The sequence below is a fragment of the Eumetopias jubatus genome, unplaced genomic scaffold (genome assembly GCF_037043125.1).
Source record: "Eumetopias jubatus isolate StellerSeaLion01/CBP00866 unplaced genomic scaffold, mEumJub1_p1.0 scaffold_11, whole genome shotgun sequence".
NCBI lineage: Eukaryota > Metazoa > Chordata > Mammalia > Carnivora > Otariidae > Eumetopias > Eumetopias jubatus.
The window spans coordinates 94,533,297-94,552,519 of NW_028274817.1; the positions used below are offsets into that span (position 1 = coordinate 94,533,297).

At 40.1% G+C, this 19,223-nt stretch overlaps 1 protein-coding gene across 1 annotated transcript in view; it reads right to left on the reverse strand.

The window, feature by feature from the left end:
- Positions 1-1,055: 1,055 nt before the first annotated feature.
- The window catches only part of LANCL3 (LanC like family member 3), a 90,292-nt gene continuing 72,124 nt past the window's right edge, over positions 1,056-19,223 (reverse strand). Inside the window, exons 2-5 of the mRNA XM_028113543.2 lie at positions 17,842-17,965; positions 15,335-15,532; positions 8,129-8,336; positions 1,056-1,215 (exon numbers count right to left, since the gene is read on the reverse strand). Coding sequence (XP_027969344.1) covers positions 1,056-1,215; positions 8,129-8,336; positions 15,335-15,532; positions 17,842-17,965 — 690 coding nt within the window. The remainder of the gene's footprint in view (positions 1,216-8,128; positions 8,337-15,334; positions 15,533-17,841; positions 17,966-19,223) is intronic.

The window sequence follows — 19,223 nt, forward strand, 5'->3', positions numbered from 1 at the left end:
TGTCCCAGGAAACACAGTATTCCATCAAAGGCAGAAATGACATACCTTTGTAGTGGCTACCCTGATCTTTGAGATGAGTGATTTTTACCACGAGTGTATTTTACAGTTCAGCTAATAGCTTCATAGGGATTACATAAGCATTTTATATTAATTAACAATAGACACAGCTCACGCTTCAAATTGAGAAAAACACTTGACAGCAACACTTGCTACAGTATTTGCTAGCCTATGAATTTTACTATTCCAATTGAGCTTTAAGAAAGAAAAAGGAACCAGGAAAAGAGATGTAAGGCCTAAAGAAACTTTGAACAGGACTTAAACTAAGTTAAGATATGTTTAGGGGCGCCTGGGGTTGTGAGTTTGAGCCCCACGTTGGGCATAGAGATTACTTAAAAATGAAATCTTTAAAAAAAAAAAGGTTATGATATGTTTCCTTTAAAGTGCCCAGATTAATGATTAACAATAGAGATTCATATGCAAATTTATCCACTCAGTAAAAACGATAAATTTCAATAAGTAAAGGCCTAAGACAACCAAGAGTTTCCTTTTTTTGTCCTTCAGCAACCTGACATTTCATTCCTCCTAGCAATTTTCAGCTGGGCAATTACTTTAGTTTTTGATTGTGTTTATTTCTGAATTTAGGGGTGGAGGGCACTCACAAATGGCCAAATTCTCTTTCCAGTTGCAAAGGTACTGGCATTTTATCTACATAGTCCACATTTCAGTTTTGTTTTCTATGCCATAACTGAAAAATGGATCATTTCTCTTTCCCTTTTTCCTCTGATCTCTGGTTTCACATCTATTCCCTGAAATTTTAAGTCTCTGTGGTTTTTAGAAGAGTTGTGGGGTCTTAATTCTGCAGGTTCTCAAGCTGTTCTCCGTCAAGTCTGGTATCATGTTGCCTTCACCTGCCTTCTCCCATCCTTCCTTCTGGCGGCAATGTTAAGGCTCATGGTTGTGATAACCATTGAATGTGGCTTATGTGGAAACTGCCTCGGGTAGGCTCGGGAAATCTCAGGGACCTTCTACAGGGCCACAGTGGGAGATGGAGCCTTCTAGACAAAGACGCTGAAGAGAGGGAACTCGGCCTGATTGGGTTGCAGCAGATCGATCAGAAAGCACACCGTCCCAGAGAAGCCTTCATACAAGCTGTATATACTTTCAAGGACCCGAGAGCCGGCCTTGAATTCCTCCGTAAATAAAAACTCAGCAAACCTAAGAGAAGAAAAGAACATATGAACACGGGAGTGTTCCCATATTATTGGCCTTCCGTTGCTTCTTCCTCCTCTCTGCTAAGTTAAAGTTCTAGCACCATTTTCTTTGCAGAACTATATAATATTCTACGAAAACCTTTTTCTCTGTTTAAAAAAAAAGAAAAGAGGATCTGTTATATAATTGTGTATGTTTCACAACAAATTGTGTTGACAAGCAAATTCAACTATTGTCAGAGTTTGCAAAGCAAAGCAGTTTGGTATTTTCTGTGGATTTCATTCCTTCTGTCATCCAATAATTAAAAGAGACAGATAAATAACCATATTTTTATTTATCTGGAATAGAAGCAAGCTGAGGTATGACTGTTCCTTTAAAAGAGTAAATATGCTGTGATTCTGCAGGCATATCATTTCTGAGCTAGGTTTCATTTATATGTGACAGAGAGCAGAGACTGTGAAAATAAATGGGCAAGATTTTATACAACCCGTGCTTTGGGCAAACAAAGGAATAAGATGAATGGGAAAAGGCAAGCAACATTTTATAATCATGACATCAAAGAGCAAACTCAGCTCCAAGATAGATTATTTTTAGGACATCTGCCTTAAAAATAAATCACTAGCCTCTAGATTCTCGATGAAAAATCTTTTTTCTTCTACCTGTATTTGCCACAAATCCTATTCAAATTGTTGATAATGAGTAACACTGTAGTAGTTTACAGCTTTGAAAGTGCTGTGATCTGTGTTATCTCTTTTCGGACCTGCTGACACAATCACCAATTCAGAGGAACTCACAGGTTGGTAAGGCCTGAGAGCTGATACTGTCATAAATTTAGATTATTGCTACTATGTGTGTGTGTGTGTGTGGGGGGTCCTACAAAGAGTAATTACTTATTTGATCTTTTTAGGGCTCTTGGAATTATCAACAGCAGCTTAAAATAAGTCAGCAGGAAACATACTGCAATTCTGTTTGGTACAATTTTTCTATCCACTGTTTTCCTGAATATGCAACAATTTTTAAATGGAGTTAAAAATTTTAAACAGTATAATGATGATGCCTCTTAAAGAGTTAATTCAAAATTTGTCATTATGCAATGAAACTTCAAAGTATAGCTCCAAGGAGTCATAAGCTTTACAGTGCCACGGATCATTTCACAGTTTGGACTCCTCCCAGAGAAAAAAGTCTTCAAATACAGAAAATAAAATACACAGGATTCCCAAGGAAATTAATTATATGAAGGCACAGTTAGCAAAAGTTGTAAAACCCAATTTGTGAAATAATAATATATGGATTCCTTATTAACACATTAAAGAACAAGATCTAGTAGTGGGTCTAATAACTGCTGACATTTCTAAGTAGTTATGAGAGTCAAATATATTTCATAATATCTGCAACAAGAGCAATACGACATGAGAATATCTATGACTTCTACTGGTGAGAGTCACAGCTACTGCTAATTCTCCTGTGGCTTATTATCTACAGTCAGAATTGAAGGTAATGCTCCATTTCAGTTTGAGATATAATACTTTTCTCAAGTAAATTCACAAGCCCTAGATTAAGAAGCTCTGGTAGAGCAGAAAGAGGAAGGGCTTTGGAGTTGAGATCCCCAATTCTGATAATTTCATGTTATATGAACTTTGGCAAATTTCTTAATCTGACTTTAAAACGGTGAAGTTGCAGAGTTGTGTAATATTACCTGTAAAGATTAAAGATACCATATGTTAGGCTCTGAGCATATGGCAAGCATTTGATAAATGGTAAATATCGTTTTTCACATAAACATAGTGGAATGTATATAAAACAGAGACTACCATTCTATCATACTTGAAAAGAAACCCATAGTTAATTTTGTTCTTTCTCCTCCTGACCTTTTTCCCCCACAAGCTTTGATTTATTTAGCACATTATTTAAATTATAGTCTGTATAATATTAATATCCTACATTTTATTTAAAAGTAATATGATAAACATTTTTTGTGCTTCTCAAAATAATTTCTAAATGATATATAGCATTTTATAAGAGTACCAGCAATGTATGAGAGTAGCAGTTTCATTGTGCTCTGACCGGTATAGTTATCACATTCAAGTGAAAATGACCAATTGAATTTGAATTAAAAAATCAATAAACAAATAAAGTGCAAATAACTGCTCCCCAAATCTACCCAGTGATGCAAATTTCAAGCGAACAAATTTATTTTTCTAAAAAATTCTGTCAAAATAGAAGTCAGAATGGTAATTCTAGAACTAAAATGAATTACAGACACTGAGAACATTACATATCAAAACATACTGATTATGACAAGAATTGAACTGGAAAATTCATCCATCTGAGAATTTTATTACTGTTATTGTCAGAAAGATGTAAGGTATTCTAATGAAATATTTTTTTAACTGTAGAAAATAACAAAGGAGAAGAATACTAGAAAATCAAAAGAAAGGCAGAAAGTTTCTATGAATTAAGAAGCAAAAGAAACACAAAAAGAATCAATAAACAAAACTAAAAGCCAGTTCCTTGAAAGGATGAATGACATAGACAAAATGTTGGTTTCTGACCAAAAAGGAAAAGCATTAGGAATGCAAAAAGGCATATAATCGCAGACATGGGAAATTTAAAATATCATGGAACTATACTGTTAAAGCTTTATATCAAACATTTGAAAATCCATATGAACTAAATGTTTTTATAGAAATATATTCACTACCAAAATTATTTCAAGAAGAGGTAGAAACCCTGAATAATTAAATAATGATAGAAGAAACTGAAACCATTATCAACTATTTTTCTGCAACTATAAATTTCAACCAGTGACTAAGTAATGTTTATTACAAGAAGGTACATATTGTCTGACATTACTGTTTTAGGAACTGCCAAAATTAGGGAAGTTTCCCCAGTTTGGGCCATAGAATATTTAACCTTGAATTATAATGAAGTGGAAATTTCAGTACACTAAAGCAATTAAATGCAATGCCCCCCCCCCATATATTCAGATATGACCTGCACATTTTCAGGCTCTACCTGGAAGTGAGAAATGGAACCTGTCTGAAGGGCCCTGGACCCCAGAACCTCATAACTAAGAGACTCTGTAATCTAGGACTGGTCTGCCAGAAAAATAGAGGGGTTGTTCTGGCCCTTTTGACTAGGCTTTCTAGGGCCTGACAATCTCTGATGAAACCAGTCCCAAGGGTGATATCACATTCGTCTAGACAGAATCCAAAAGGACTTCCTTTTTCTATGTTTGGGAAATAAAAGGTCAGGCTGCAACCAAACAGATTAGGGAGCCATGAATCAAAATATGTTAACAATTCCTGAACAATGAAGCTCCAAATGGAGGACTGACATATGTTAGTATTTTTCCTTCAGTGTCTACCAGCAAATGTCATAAAAGGTATTTTATATGTTGTTGTTGTTTTTTTACACTGAATATTAGCTAAGTTGGCTTGGGAAGACCTTTCTGCGAAAATGACTTTAGAGTGAAGGTCTGAATGAAGTCAGGGGCCTAGGAGATATATGTAGAAAGTGAGCATTACAGGTGGGGTGGGGGGAAACAAAACAGTGAGGTAGGTTGCACCTGGCACCTTCAAAGAACCAAAAGGAAGCCACTGTGGTAGAAAGAACTAGGTGGAAAAGAGCAGATGATGATCTCACAGAGGTAATGGGAGGCAAGATCCTGTAGCACCTTTTGTGCAAAGGACAGACTTTGGCTTTTCCTGAGTCATATGGGAAGCCACTGGATTTTCCTGAACAGAGGAGTGTCATGACCGGACATGATATACATCATAAGAAGCAAATTTCAAAGGTCAGGGTGAAACATAGAAGCATTCCTAATAAAATCATCATTACTATTGCTCGTGTTAATGAACATTTTTATGGAGATTCTGACCCATGCAACGGGGGAGGAGGGGGAGAATACAAATGAGGAAGGAAGTAACAAAATTATAATTATTTGCAAATATGTCTGTCTAAAACCCAATGGACTCTAATGAAAATCTAATAGAAACAGCAATGGAGTTCAGAAAGGTGGCCAGATATATCATTACATCTATCAAAACTAAGATGTTTATAAGATACAATGCAGATTTATATGAAAGAAGTGCATCTTGGATTGCTAAGCTGCAATAATATGCACTTTTTATTTTTTTTAAATATTTTTATTTATTTATTTGACAGAGAGAGAGACCGCAAAAGAGGGAACACAAGCAGGGGGAGTGGGAGAGGAAGAAGCAGGCCTCCCACCGAGCAGGGAGCCTGATGCGGGGCTGGATCCCAGACCCTGGGATCATGACCTGAGCCGAAGGCAGACGCTTAACGACTGGCCACCCAGGCGCCCATATGCACGTTTTAAAAAGCTTTCGTAAATACCAGTAATAAACGACCTGAAAATACAGTGCAGGGAAAGATTCTACTCACAAACCTGGAAACATAAAATACCAAGGAATAAAATTAACTAGAAACATGCAAGACCTTTTTCATAAGATCAAAACCCTACCAAATGACATTTCTAAAAACTTAAATAAAGGGAAAACATACCACGTTCCTGGACAGGAAAACAATATTCTAAAGATTTTAATTCTCACTAAAGTAACCTATAAATTTATTGGAATTCCAATCAAATTGCCACAGAATATTTTTTTAATCTGAAAATTGATTCTAAAATACAGTTGGAAGAATAAATGAGAAAATGAATAATAAAATATGGCAAGTCCAGAAACAAACATTTATATAAATTATTTATGATAAATTTGACATTTCAAATCTTTGGGGTAATTGGTCAATAGATATTACTGGAATGTTTCGGTTTTTTTCAATAAAAAACAGAAAGATACCCAGATAACACCATTAAAAAAAGTAAGTTCTCGATTAGTTAAAGATTTGAAAGTTAAGATGAACTTTTAAATGGGTGGGAGAAATGGGTGAAGGAGGTAAAAAATTTATTTTTTAAAAGTTAAAATCACAAAGGTACTAAAAGTGAATGTAAACTGATATTTTTGTAATCTTTGAGCAGGAAAGGTCTTTTTAAGTATAACACAAAATCCAGAAATCTTGAAAGTTTAACAAGAAAAATACTTCAAATTTTGGTCTGGCAAAAGACCACAAGCTAAGTTGAAAGAGAAGTGGCAAAGTAGGAGAATATTTACAGCATATATCATAACAAAGAGTTACAATCCTCAAGAGAAGCATCACAAGAGGATAAAAATGGGCAAACGATAAAGACAGGCTAGAAATACCCAGGGGTCTAATGACTTCAATTCTTAAAATTTCTGTGACAAGAAATGCTTGCACAGGTGCACAGAAATGTATGTACTGGATATCTGGGACAATTTTGCTTGTTATTTGTAAAGATCACACAGGTACCAAGTGTCCATTACTTAAAGACTGATGAAGTTAATCATGGTACATCTATAATGAATAACTCTACCGTCATTTAAACAATGAGATAGATCTATACAAACTGAAATGAAGGATGTCCCTTAAAAATTGTCCATTTAAAATTATAAGCTGTATGGAGCGCCTAGGTGGCTCAGTCGTGAAGCGTCTGCCTTCGGCTCAGGTCATGATCCCGGGGTCCTGGGATCGAGGCCCGCATCGGGCTCCCCGCTCCGCGGGAGGCCTGCTTCTCCCTCTCCCACTCCCCCTGCTTGTGTTCCCTCTCTCGCTGTCTCTCTCTCTCTGTCAAATAAATAAAATCTTAAAAAAAAAATTACAAGCTGTAAATGGCATGTATAGTACTATTATATATACATAATAGTAGGATCTTATTAATATATATTACACAGTCATATATACATAGATATATAAATATGCATTTATGTATAGAGAAATGTCTGGAGTGATAGAACTCTAATTTTTAGTAATAATAACAGTGAACACTTACATTGCAGTTATTATGTGTCAGACACTGTTCTAAATGATAAATGAGGACGCTATGCTAAGTGAAATAAGCCAGTTACAAAAAACAAATACTGCATGGTAACACTCATATGAGGTATCTACAACAGCCAAACTCGTAGATGCCAAGAATAGAATGGTGGTAGCCAGGCACTGGGGACAGAGGGGAAAATGGAAAGTTGTTGCTCAGTGGGTATAAAGTTTCAGCTCTGCAAGGTGAATGAGTTCTAGAGATCTGCTGTACCACACTCCCTACAGCTAACATTTAAAAATATGTTCAGAGGGGGGGTGCCTGGGTGGCGCAGTCAGTTAAGTGTTGGACTCTTGGTTTCAGCTCAGGTCATGATCTCGGGGTTGTAGGATTGAGCCCCTCATGGGGCTCCACACTCAGTGCAGAGTGTGCTTGAGATTCTTTCTCCCTCTCCCTCTGCCCCTCCTGCTCGTGCTGTCTCTCTCTCTCTTTAAAGAAAATATGTTAAGAGGACAGATGTCATCTGAAATGTTCTTACCACAATTAAAAAATAATCTCAAATATACATACCCTTTGGCCCAGCAATTCCACTTCTAGGGCTTTATCTTTCAGATATACCCACACATGTGCAAAAAATACATATATATAAGGTTATTCATGATAGCATTATTTGTAATGCAAAATATTGGAAATAATGCCCATATCCCTCTACATGGGACCTAGTAACTACACTCTGGTTCATTCATGCAATGTAATACCATGCAACAGTAAAAATGAAGAGTTGCTTATGTACTGATTTAGGGTGATTGCTAAGAAAGCAAGGTGCTACCACTTGTATAAAACAAAGAGGGATGAAACTTTATATACACAGTATATCTCTGAGAAGATAACTAAGAAACTTGGTAACACTGTTACCTGGAAAGAGAAGCAAATTGCTAGAGTGCACAGTTGATGTGATGCATCTCTTTTTTCACTTTTCAAACTACGTGACTCTATTACCTATTCAGAACATGAATTTGATTAATGTTTAGAAAAAAAAAATACACGCAAAGATCAGCTGACCTTTGGGCTCGGTAGATGTATTTCGAGTTTCCAGTGAGGCGGTAGAGCAGCAGGAAGACATAAGCACTGCCGGCAACACCATGGCAAATCCCCGGCCCCTTCTTTAGCAGGCCCTTCTGCCACGTAAGTTCCCCACACCGGATACACGTGTCCAGGTACTGTGGTTTTTTGGAAACCAGATAAGCTTTGGCAAACAGATAGGCAATTCCTGTGAAAACATCAAAGACATCAGAGGTGACTTTGGGGCTTTATGCTATTGAGCAGAACTTCTCCAACTGTAAAAGGCTCACACATCACTGGTGTAGAACACCCATTCTAATCTGGTAGGTCTGAGGTAAGGCCTGAGATTCGGCATTTCTACCAAGTGACCTTCTGGGAACCACGTTCTGAGGAGCAGTGCTATAGAATCTTCTAGTCTTATTTTACCTGTGAGATTTAGTTGTTTGAATTGTATTGTGATACTGGCCCCTGGAGAAAGAGCAACAAGTACAAAGAGTGATACAATCCATAATTTACAAATGGGTTAATATTTAATGATGCATACTCTGGGAAGCATTACGCATATCTGGCTATTTGAAATGGCTAAGTGTTTATACAGTCTGCCCATTCCCCCACAGAGGTTCAGAATTTGTAATGTTAAAGTGCTTATAACTATACACCTTTTCTTAAGGCAAAACTGGGAGTCCTTCCAGAAACAACAATGATCCCAAATGACCTGGCCAAGACTTCTACTCCAGCTGTGAAGCGAGTCCTTCCCTACTCGATTGTTCTAAAGGAAGACAATTGCCTTCCAAACTCAACAGAGGCAATCTCAATTACACAGGCAGGAACAGAAACAAGAAAAGCGACAGCTATTAATGGAAATGATTTCCCCCAAGTTCCAGGTGCTCATATTCGGAGAGGAGATTAGTAACACAAGATCCCTTTCTCTCCTGCATGGCCTCTAACTCTCTCCTACATGAAGTGGGAAAGACTGGAATTTAGCAGGTATCTCGACTAGCTCATCCATCAGGGTTATCTCTGCCTTTCACCGTCTTTTGACCAGGCTATTTTACAACTCTGTGGAGACAGAAATTACCTTGTAGACAACTGATAGTAATGTAAATAATTCCTATTCCTAGAAAATCACATTTCTGTCTGGGATAGGTTGTTTTGACTTCCCTTGGCCTTTGTGGAAGCAGCCAGTTTTGCATCTATTAAGCAAATTCATGTCAGCCCTCCTACTGGCCCATAAATATGCCTGCTCCTGGAATTTTCCTTTGAAACCAGCTGTAACACCATTCCGGTTCCCTCATTAATTAATGAGCTAAATAAAATTGTTGACCCACGTTTATTTTATATTTGTATAAGTCATGATTTTAGTCTCTTTTAGAATTTATCCTCTAACACTTCCTATGATTAACACATAACAACAGGCTCTCCTCAGCCAAGGATTTCCAGTCAACCACTGACAATGGTCACCTATAGCCTATTGTCCTTCTTCACTTCTAGGAACAAAGTGTCTTCCACAAGCTAAAAGAAGATTTTTAAAAGAATTGAACTTATTTAATTACACATTTATTCATTCACTGTATCCATTCTGTTGTAAGTGATCATTGGTTACTGTATACATGGCCCTAGGCAGGGCTTGCTTCATGGGCATGTGACCTGTACAGTCTCCAAGGGTCTCCAGAAGGACCTCATGCTGGGTTTAATACTCTGCTGTTACCATCTTGAAATTAATAATCAATTTTTTACAGAAGGCTGCCTTTTCACTATGTGCTGAGCCCGCCAAATTATGTAGCCAGTCCTGGCCTTGGGTTATATGAAATAAATGCTAAACAAGATTCCGGACCTTCAGGAAGGTACTGTCTAGAAAGGGAGAGAAAAATTTGTACATGTAACTGATACATCATAGGACATGGAGTTCCTGATGCTGTTGGAGCATAAAATGAATGACGCTGTCAATAACCCTAGAGGGATCAAAAAAGTGGAAGTTCCCTGAGGGAGACAGTTGGATGAGGCCTAGGATAGAAGTAGGGCTTTCTTCAGGACTTTGCAGGATGCATAGGAAACTCCAAGCCTAACATGAGTTACAGAGAGCATTCTAGACATCAGGATCAATAAGGGCAAAGGTTTGGAGCCAGGACAAACAATCCACATGAAGACCAGTGGTGCAGTGTTCTAACCAATAGGATAGGGAGAGGAAAGGGTAGATTGGGTTCACCTTATGGATGGTTTTACAAGTCCAGTTAGGCAGCATGGACTATATTCTGTGGGCAATAGGGAACCAATGGGAGGGATTTTGTTGTGGATTGGTTGGGTTTTACTTTTAATGATGCAGTTAGTATTATAGACAAAATGTCCCACAGTGGTGTCAAGAGAGAGACCTAAAGAAGCACAATGCGGGGGGCAGGGGGTTGCGCCTGGGTGGCTCAGTTGGTTAAGCGACTGCCTTCGGCTCAGGTCATGATCCTGGCGTCCCGGGATCGAGTCCCGCATCAGGCCCCCTGCTCAGCAGGGAGTCTGCTTCTCCCTCTGACCCTCCCCCCTCTCGTGCTCTATCTCATTCTCTCTCAAATAAATAAATAAAATCTTAAAAAAAAAGCACAGTGGGGTAGCTATGAGCTGATCATGTTGGCAGAAAGATAGCAAAGAGGCTAATAAAAGGCTCAAAGGATTTGGTGGTTGTTTAGATAGTAACTGAGCACCTACTATATATCAGGTACAGTAGTAGGTGCTAAGGTTTTAAAAAGCCCCTCCCTTCCCAGTGTTTACAATCTAACTGGAGGCATTAATTAGGTTATCTGAGGGGAAGGAGAGCTCTTATGGAACACACAGGAAGGCTCCTAACCCACACCTAGAGGTAGGAAAGGCCCACTAGGGGCAGTGACACCATTTAGCCTGACTACGAAAGATGAGGAAGAATTAGCCGGGTGAACTGGGAGCCCTTGGTGCTCTGCTGGATTGCCTTTACCTTACCTGCAGGTGCCCCATTTCCCAGATGCTATGAATTGGCTGCTAAGAAAGCTCACAGCTGCCCTCTTCTTGAGAGATTTGCACTCAGCCAAATGAAAGGCTATGCTATATGCCCACCTCCCCAGGAGATTTCAGCCAACGACTGGTTCCGACACAGGGAAACCAAAGGTCAACTCCCCTGCCTCAGGATGGACCGACACTGTGGTGTAATCTATGACTCTTAGCACCCACTCAGAAGCCAGGTGAAGCTAGTCTCCACTTGAGACACAAAAAGCGCTCTGTGATTCAGCTCTTATTCTGTTCTGCCAAAGTCTCCTCCATTACCTAGTTGAAGATTTTCGCTTCAGTAAAACCAAACCCCTCACAGTTCCCCTTCCTTCACTATGTGGTTCCAAGCCTCTGACTGACTTTTCTTGGAATAATCTTCCCAACTTTCTTGGCCTGGCCAACTCACCTCATCACTGCCTCCAGGAAGCCCTCCCCAAACCTGGAGGGGCACCTGGAATCCCTCTTCTGAGTTCCCATCATTCCCTATACAAACCTTAGCACTTAGACAATATCATATTAAAATTATGTTTATATGTCTGCCTCCCCTAGGACCTTACAAACTACTAACGGGCGGGAACTCTGTCTTGTTCACTTTTGCTCCCCTAGTCTATGGCATGCTGTTTGACCTGGCAAGGGCTCCAAAAACATCTGCTGACCTTATAAAGTCTCATTTCTCACCCCAGCACAGGCCGACACCGAGGCAGAGACGAGACGTGGAAGCAAGAAGGGCTGATATGGTCCAATTGCTGTGCCAGGCCATTAGCCCAAGGCAGCTTAATAGCTAGCGATCCTCCGCTTCTGGCCAGAGACAAAGGACCTCTTCCTGCAGCCTGAATCACAGAATGGCCCATGGAAGGGACCTTGGAAGACTTCTAAACCACTTGTCTTCTAACCTGACCTACTGAAACCCGCAATAAGGTTGCTTTAACTAAAAGGAAGGAAGGTTGGGTTTCTTTGCTTTTGATAGGAACCGTGTCATTTTGTCACCGGAACACTGATTATTGGGCACTGATCAGAAACCTAAGTCACCAACAATATACGTGTTTACCAAACACTGGGAAAAGAAATCATTATTTAAGAAATATGGTTTGAGAAGCTAAAGCTGTGAAAGCATGCAATCTAGCAGAGCCTCGTGACAGCTAGACTTGGCACGCATAGTTTGAACAGACTGGAGCATCACCACACAGGTCCGCTCTGCGGTCTGTCATTTTACTGAGGCACGCATTGTACAGTGTGTGACAAAGCTTGGGGACCAATGACACCTGCACTGGTCAAGCCCTTGTTCTCTATTCAAAGTCACGTACCCAGGACCCCTTGTGAAATGATTTTAAAAACTAGCCACACCTGTGTTTCCTCCTCTGTGTGAGGAAAGGAAATGCACTGTCCGTGTTAGCACAGTAATGATGTAACATAATGCAATCTAGAATTTATTTTAGACACAGCATTTGTTTTAATGATTTTGTAAATGACTCTCATCCTGTATTTCAGAATCATTAAGGCTATGAAGAGGTCATATGCATCTGCCTGCTGTACGGCGTTGTATTTAGTGAGAAAAACTAGATGCCACACTGGCTATTTCTAAGTGTGGGTGTCTACAGATCTTTTGGGACTCATTTTGTTGTGAATTGGTTGGGTTTTACTTTTAATGATGCGGTTAGTATTATAGACAAAATGTCCCACAGTGGTGTCAAGAGAGACCTAAAGCAGCACACAGTGGTTTTCTCAAGGTCATTTAGTGGTTAGCACTGGGGCTACGATTAGAACCCAAAGTTACTCGCTTCGAAGCAAGAACTCTTTCCACACTGTCTCAATGATAACTATGGCTGTCTGTCATCTGTAGAGGTGGGCTGAAGGACAGTCGATAGGAAACAATTGTAGGGGGAGATAAGGTATCGTTGATGAAGTTCCACATTTGGATTATCTCTTGCAGGTTTTTATTCACAGAATCAGTAGGCTGCCCCAAACCATCTGCACTGTTCATAAATCTCTCAAAAAATGTTTTCCTCAAACAAGTGAAAATGATTTTTCTAAGTCATCTTTTTTAGAATTTTGGGGGAGTTTAGTGTTGCCGACTTGATGGTCTTTAACCTGTACTTATCAGATTTATAATCACTCTTAGGTTGTTTTTAGCACATTGCATGAAAGGAGGACCAATATCCTTGAGGTGGGAGTGCGGGTTGGCATACATAATGGGCCCCAGTTGGTTCTTTATTCATTTGTGAACTGGTTTGTTTTTGGTAGTTCAGTGAATACGGGGTTTTAATGAGTTTGCTCTGCAACCTATGTTTAATCTTACCAAGATACAGAACGTGAATGATATATGAGGACAAATGAAGTCCCCAAGGTGATAAATCGTACGCTATACTGTTACGGTGCATGATTTACAAAGACACCCCCATCAATTAACCGACCCAGTCACTCCTTTTAATGGATTATCTTCCCATCTTTGCAAGGCTGTCACTAGCACATTGAGTCCCTTTAAAATATTCTGTATTTAACTTGGGACACCTTCAAAATTCAAGGATTCTGGGGGTGCTTGGAGGATAGCCAGAGACCATCACTGAGAATGATTAAAGGGAAATGGGATAGGAAAGTGCTGAGCGTAACATGAAGGGATATCATTTCCAGAATAGTAAATAACTTGTTGTTCTCCAAAAAGTTCAAAGCCAGAAGAAATGGGCTCAAATCATCACCAGTGGGAATGAGCTTGGACATAATGCACAATATGCTGGCGCCGGGACAAACACACACAGGAGCCTTTGAAGTCCCTTCCTTAGGTAAACGTGACAGGCGCAGAAAACATGGCCAATGAGCTAAAACTTGTTATTCTTCAACTCAAACTGTACCAAAGAGAAAATGAAACTGCAGTTGGATTACAGAAGATTAATTAGGTAAGGAGCAGAAAGGAAGTAATAAAAATCAGGTAACAGACTAAAGAGAAATTGAATATATTTTAAAGCTGTGCTCATGGCACTGAAGCATAGCCTTGAAAATTAAATCCACTCCTGGGGCGCCTGGGTGGCTCTCAGTCAGTTAAGCATCTGCCTTCGGCTCAGGTCATGATCCCAAGATCCTGGGATCGAGCCCCGCATCAGGGTCCCTGCTCCATGGGGAGCCTGCTTCTCCCTCTCCCCCTCCTCTCGCTGGCTCTCTCTCTCAAATAAATAAATAAATAAATAAATAAATAAATACCTTTAAAAAAAAAGAAAATTAAATCCACACCTAATCCAAAATTTTTGTGTTATTTTGGTATTTTAAATCTCTCCCCTGGCCAATCAACTGAAATTAATGGATTTATTTGAATTTAACTTCTTTCAAATTGCTCCTTCTCAGAAAGCCTAATTAACAGGGTAATGGGATTTAAAAAAAAAAAAAAAAAAAGAAAGAAAGAAAAGATGGAGTCTGATAAATTTCTAGGCTCAATTCCAGAGAGTTCACCGCAGATGGCTTCTCAGTTCTCTAGACTTTTTATTAGGTGATGATGGAAATCCTCATTTGAAGAATTATAGAATAGTGCATCTCAAAATTTAATGTGCATATAAATACGGAGGGATCTTGTTAACATGCAGATTCTGATTCAGTGCATCTGGGGTGGAGCCTGAGGTTCTGCATTTTTAACCAGCTCCGATGTTGCTCCTGCCACTGGCCCAGGGACCACATTTTGAATTACCAGCCTCCAGATTTATACTGTTCGAAGCAGATATTGAGCCCTTGCCATGTGGCTAGTGTGAATTGAGATGGGGTGTTTGTTAGTATAAAATATACACTGGCTTTAAAACACTTTAATATGAAGAAAAACTGAAACAGCTCAAGTTTTAAATTGGTTGCATGTTGAAAAAACACTTGGGGTATAAAATATCTATTATTAAGATTCATTTCACCTGTTTCTGTTTACATTTTTAATGGGGCTACTAAAAATTTAATTTCATATGTGGTTCATATTATATTTTATTGGCCAGTCCTAGTTTAATTTATACACAAATAGATATGGATCATATATTACATATCAAATTACAGGATCATTTCTAGAGATCCTTTCCAGATGAAGACTTTTTTTGGTTTGACAAGTTTCATGTTGACCTTTTTAGCTCATGTAGTAATGACATAAGATGAGAAATACCCTCAGTCCTCAGAAAAGACACCTCTCTTTGGCTAAGCCCAGTGAAAGGCAATGTTTTCAGATAACAGTGTGGGTGAGACCTGGGGCGCCATGGCACCAGTGCACCAGCTCGTTCTCTCTCTCGATGGCCTCGCCGAGCTCGGGTGGCCAGTTGCAGTTCTGTTCCTGCTCCATGAGGAAGTCCACACTCTGCCATACCAGCTCCTGATCTGAGGGCTTGAGGTGCTCGTGGTAAGACAGAAGCATTTGGAGAATGGACGACAGGCCATGAGCTGCTCCTGTATCAAGAAACACAGCATACTTAATTCACACAATTGGGAGGACAGCCCATTTAATTTAGTGAAAAGACAATCATGGTATAAAAAAATGAATGGCCGTATTACTTGAAAGCAGACACAGTAAATTCAACTCCATAACGGTAAAGCTTTCTCTTTGCACTCAGGCCCTTGGAACTGCCCAAAAATGGTCTTAGTTTTAGCCGGTCAAAAATGATTCTTCTGGGGCCCAGTCAGTTAGGCGTCCAACTCTTGGTTTCAGCTCAGGTCGTGATCTCTGGGTCGTGAGATCGAGTCCTGCATTGGGCTCTACACTCAGCAGGAAGTCTGACTGAGATTCTCTCTCTCCCTCTGCTCCTCCCCACCCCCCTCTAATAAATAAAATCTTAAAAAAACTTCTTCCTAAAATTTAGTCATAATACTTGAAGGTACCTTTCTTTCACTGGATTTAATTTGTTAGGTAAAAAAGCTTTCCAGGAAAATATTTATGCATTAGATAGCAATCTGGTTTGTGCTATACATGTGAATGACCAGAATGTTAATTTCTCTAAAAAAATGGAAAATGAAAGGAATAGTTCTATTAAGGAACTCTAGCAGACACTGCCAGTGCCCTGCCCATCACCTTGCCCACACTCACCATTCTGGGGCACCTCTCCTCCCCAGCTTCTACCTCAAGCATTTATCCTTCTGCCTGAGGCTTTCTCTGGCCACAGAGGTATGCCCAGCCCACAGGGACAGGACTGAGGTCCTAGGGAATTAACAGGTCTGGGAACAACCCTCGACACAGGAAGCAAGGAGCTGGTGGATGAACACCCCAGCTTCCTCACCATGGGGGTGGGGCAATTCTGAGGCATGTTCTAGACAGTCTTCGGGGTCCCCAGTGGAACAAAGCCTCAGTTATCCACAGCTGTTCACTATTACATCCTCTATTAACCTCTTTCTCTACCCTGTCTCATTTCCTCAGTCCTTTATCAACACTTTCTAGGATCACCTCCCAAATAAGCTATTTATACCCAAATCCTTGTCTCAAGGTCTGATTCTAGAGAAAGTCAGTAGGAACTTAAAAAGGTTCTTTGAGAAATCTCTCAGAGAACTACTAGTCTATAAGCTCATTGCTGAAGTTGGGTACCCTCATTATGTACAGGCCGTTGGTAAATGTCCAGGGATCACAAAGATAAGTGAGCAAAAGTCCTCATCCTGAAGGTGCACAAAGCCCTCTGAGGCAGCTGGACAGGCAAACCACTAATTACAGCATAAAGTGATAAAGGCTCCAGTAAAAGCGTGGCAGGGTGACCTGACACTAACCAATTTTGCTTCAGGGTAAAACCTGAAACGTGAATGTTTCTCCAGAGAAGATTTAATAAAACCTTTTTCCAAAAGTGCAAAGTTTCTCAATAGCTCTGATGATGTTTGATCGGCCTTGAAGTCTAGGTGTATTACAGATAGTTGAAAGGGTTGGGGGAGGCCGGGCATTCTGGGCAAAAGGAACAGGGACACAGATTTTGAAGATTTGAGAGCACGAGCACTTTGCTTGTAGGGGATTATAGGGGACAGAACCAGAAAAGGGAGAGAGACAGAGCTTGAGTTTGGAGAAAGGAGCAGGTGATCTACAGAGGGCCCTGTAAGTCATGCTCAGGAGTGATGGGGAGCCACTGAAAGATTCAAAAGGGGAGTAACCAATTTTCACTCTACAGGCCTCATGTCTCAAAAGTAGCCATTATGACTCAGTAGTCTGTTGTTATTATTATTATTTAAGATTTTATTTATTTATTTGACAGAGAAAAACGGTGAGAGGGAACACAAACAGGGGTAGTGGGAGAGGGAGAAGCAGGCTTCCCGCGGAGCAGGGAGCCCGATGTGGGGCTCAATCCCAGGACCCTGAGATCATGACCTGAGCCAAAGGCAGACGCTTAACTGATTGAGCCACCCAGGCGCCCCAGTAGTCTGTTATTGAGCCACTAATATTAAACACTTGAAAATGTCAGTGGCTTCATCCTGTTTCCCCTGTACAGAGGCACTGTTGGCAATGAGTATATAAACCATTCAATAACTTTTGGTGAAATTCAGCCAATGAACTCACAATCTAGAGTAAGGATTTTAGTCTTCAGGGAAAGCAATCATCAAAATAGCTACCTTTCTGTCAGACTATGAGAACAAACATTAAATTGTGATTTGTAGTATCCATCAAAAATTGTTTTTAAATGGCATTTTAAAGTGTTTCTAGTTAAATGAATAGTGATGACCCCAAATCAGAATCTTCAAGTTTTTAGTCAGTGTGGGTATTAGAGGACTTTGCCAACACTTTCACTCACCCAGGTATTCAGTTCCATAGTAAGAATACATCAGGGGGAATGGTTTCCTTTTTTTCATGGCATACTGCTTCCCAGAGTCCAGAATCGCCTGGCAAATTGATTTGATCTGTGCTGGGGTCAGTACCTGAGTAAGGAAATCAAGAAGCAGAAGTCAAATCAGGATCTTTTTTTTTCCACAGACACTGGATTTTCTCATTAAGGTCCATCAGCATATTCCCCAAATCCTTTTCCTCTTATGTAAATAAGCTTAGCCAGAAGTAACTTTTTGTTTTTAAACAACTGATTCACTTTTTGTTGTCAAGTTTATCCACCCTCTTCAGAAAATTTGCTGTGTTGATGGGAAATACACATTTTTATTGCCCTTGGCTTCGATAAAATGCAAAGACCACTTTACCGCAGTTATATCATTAATCTTTGTCACGGGAACAAGAAATTGCACAGAGAGGAACAAAGACTGGGCCTAACGGATCATGCTTAATAAAGCTGTCACTCCCAGTGTGCGGCGCAGGTCTGGCCCAGGTAATGGGCCTTCAGTCTTTATAAGCACAGTAGACTGTGCTTATAAAGCCACAGCGCTCTGACAGGCTGCTGCATGACAGACTCATGGTAGCCGCTGCACTCCCAGAATGAAACCAAAGTCCAGTAAGTACCAAGACAAAATCACTTTCAATATCAAAATGACTCTGAATAGAGAATGGCTAAAATGCAATGACTTGCAGTCTTCCATATTTTACTCAATCTACCCACAGTTCGTTCTTAGGACCCTAGAGATGAAAATGTCCTCAAGCTTACAAAGCAGTGTTGAGTTTATTAGGATTCTGCTTAGGTGTGAGAGGTTCTCAGGGCAGATGAGATGCTCCTAGCTCCCTCTGGCTCACTCCTTCTACCTCACCATGACTCTTTGGGGGAGCACTTACCACCTGGGGTGTTATGCCTCTGTCTCTCTCTACTAGACAATCAAGATGCCACAAGACTATGGCATCTCACCTTTTTGATATCCTCAGTACCTAACACAGAACCTGAGGGGGCCTTTGGGAGTAAATAAGTGCCAGGTTTTTACTGGCATGAAAAGCAGAGCTCTCCCTCTTTCCCTTCCTTCCACAATTATTTCTTACGCCCCTACTATATGACAGGAAGGCTGTTCTAGATGTTGGAGTTATGACAACGAAAAGATAGATAAGACCTCTGCTCTTATGAAGCCAAACTTCCAAAAATGCAGACCTGCTCCAGAAAAGTACCAGTCAGAATAACCGTGGCCACTGCCCACCCCCCACCCGCCCCTCCAAAAATCACCTGAAGTTCAGCCTTAGATTGAATGAATCTAAGATCAAAGAAAAGTCCATTGGATTTTGGCCTCTCTCCTCACACATCAAGTCTTTCTG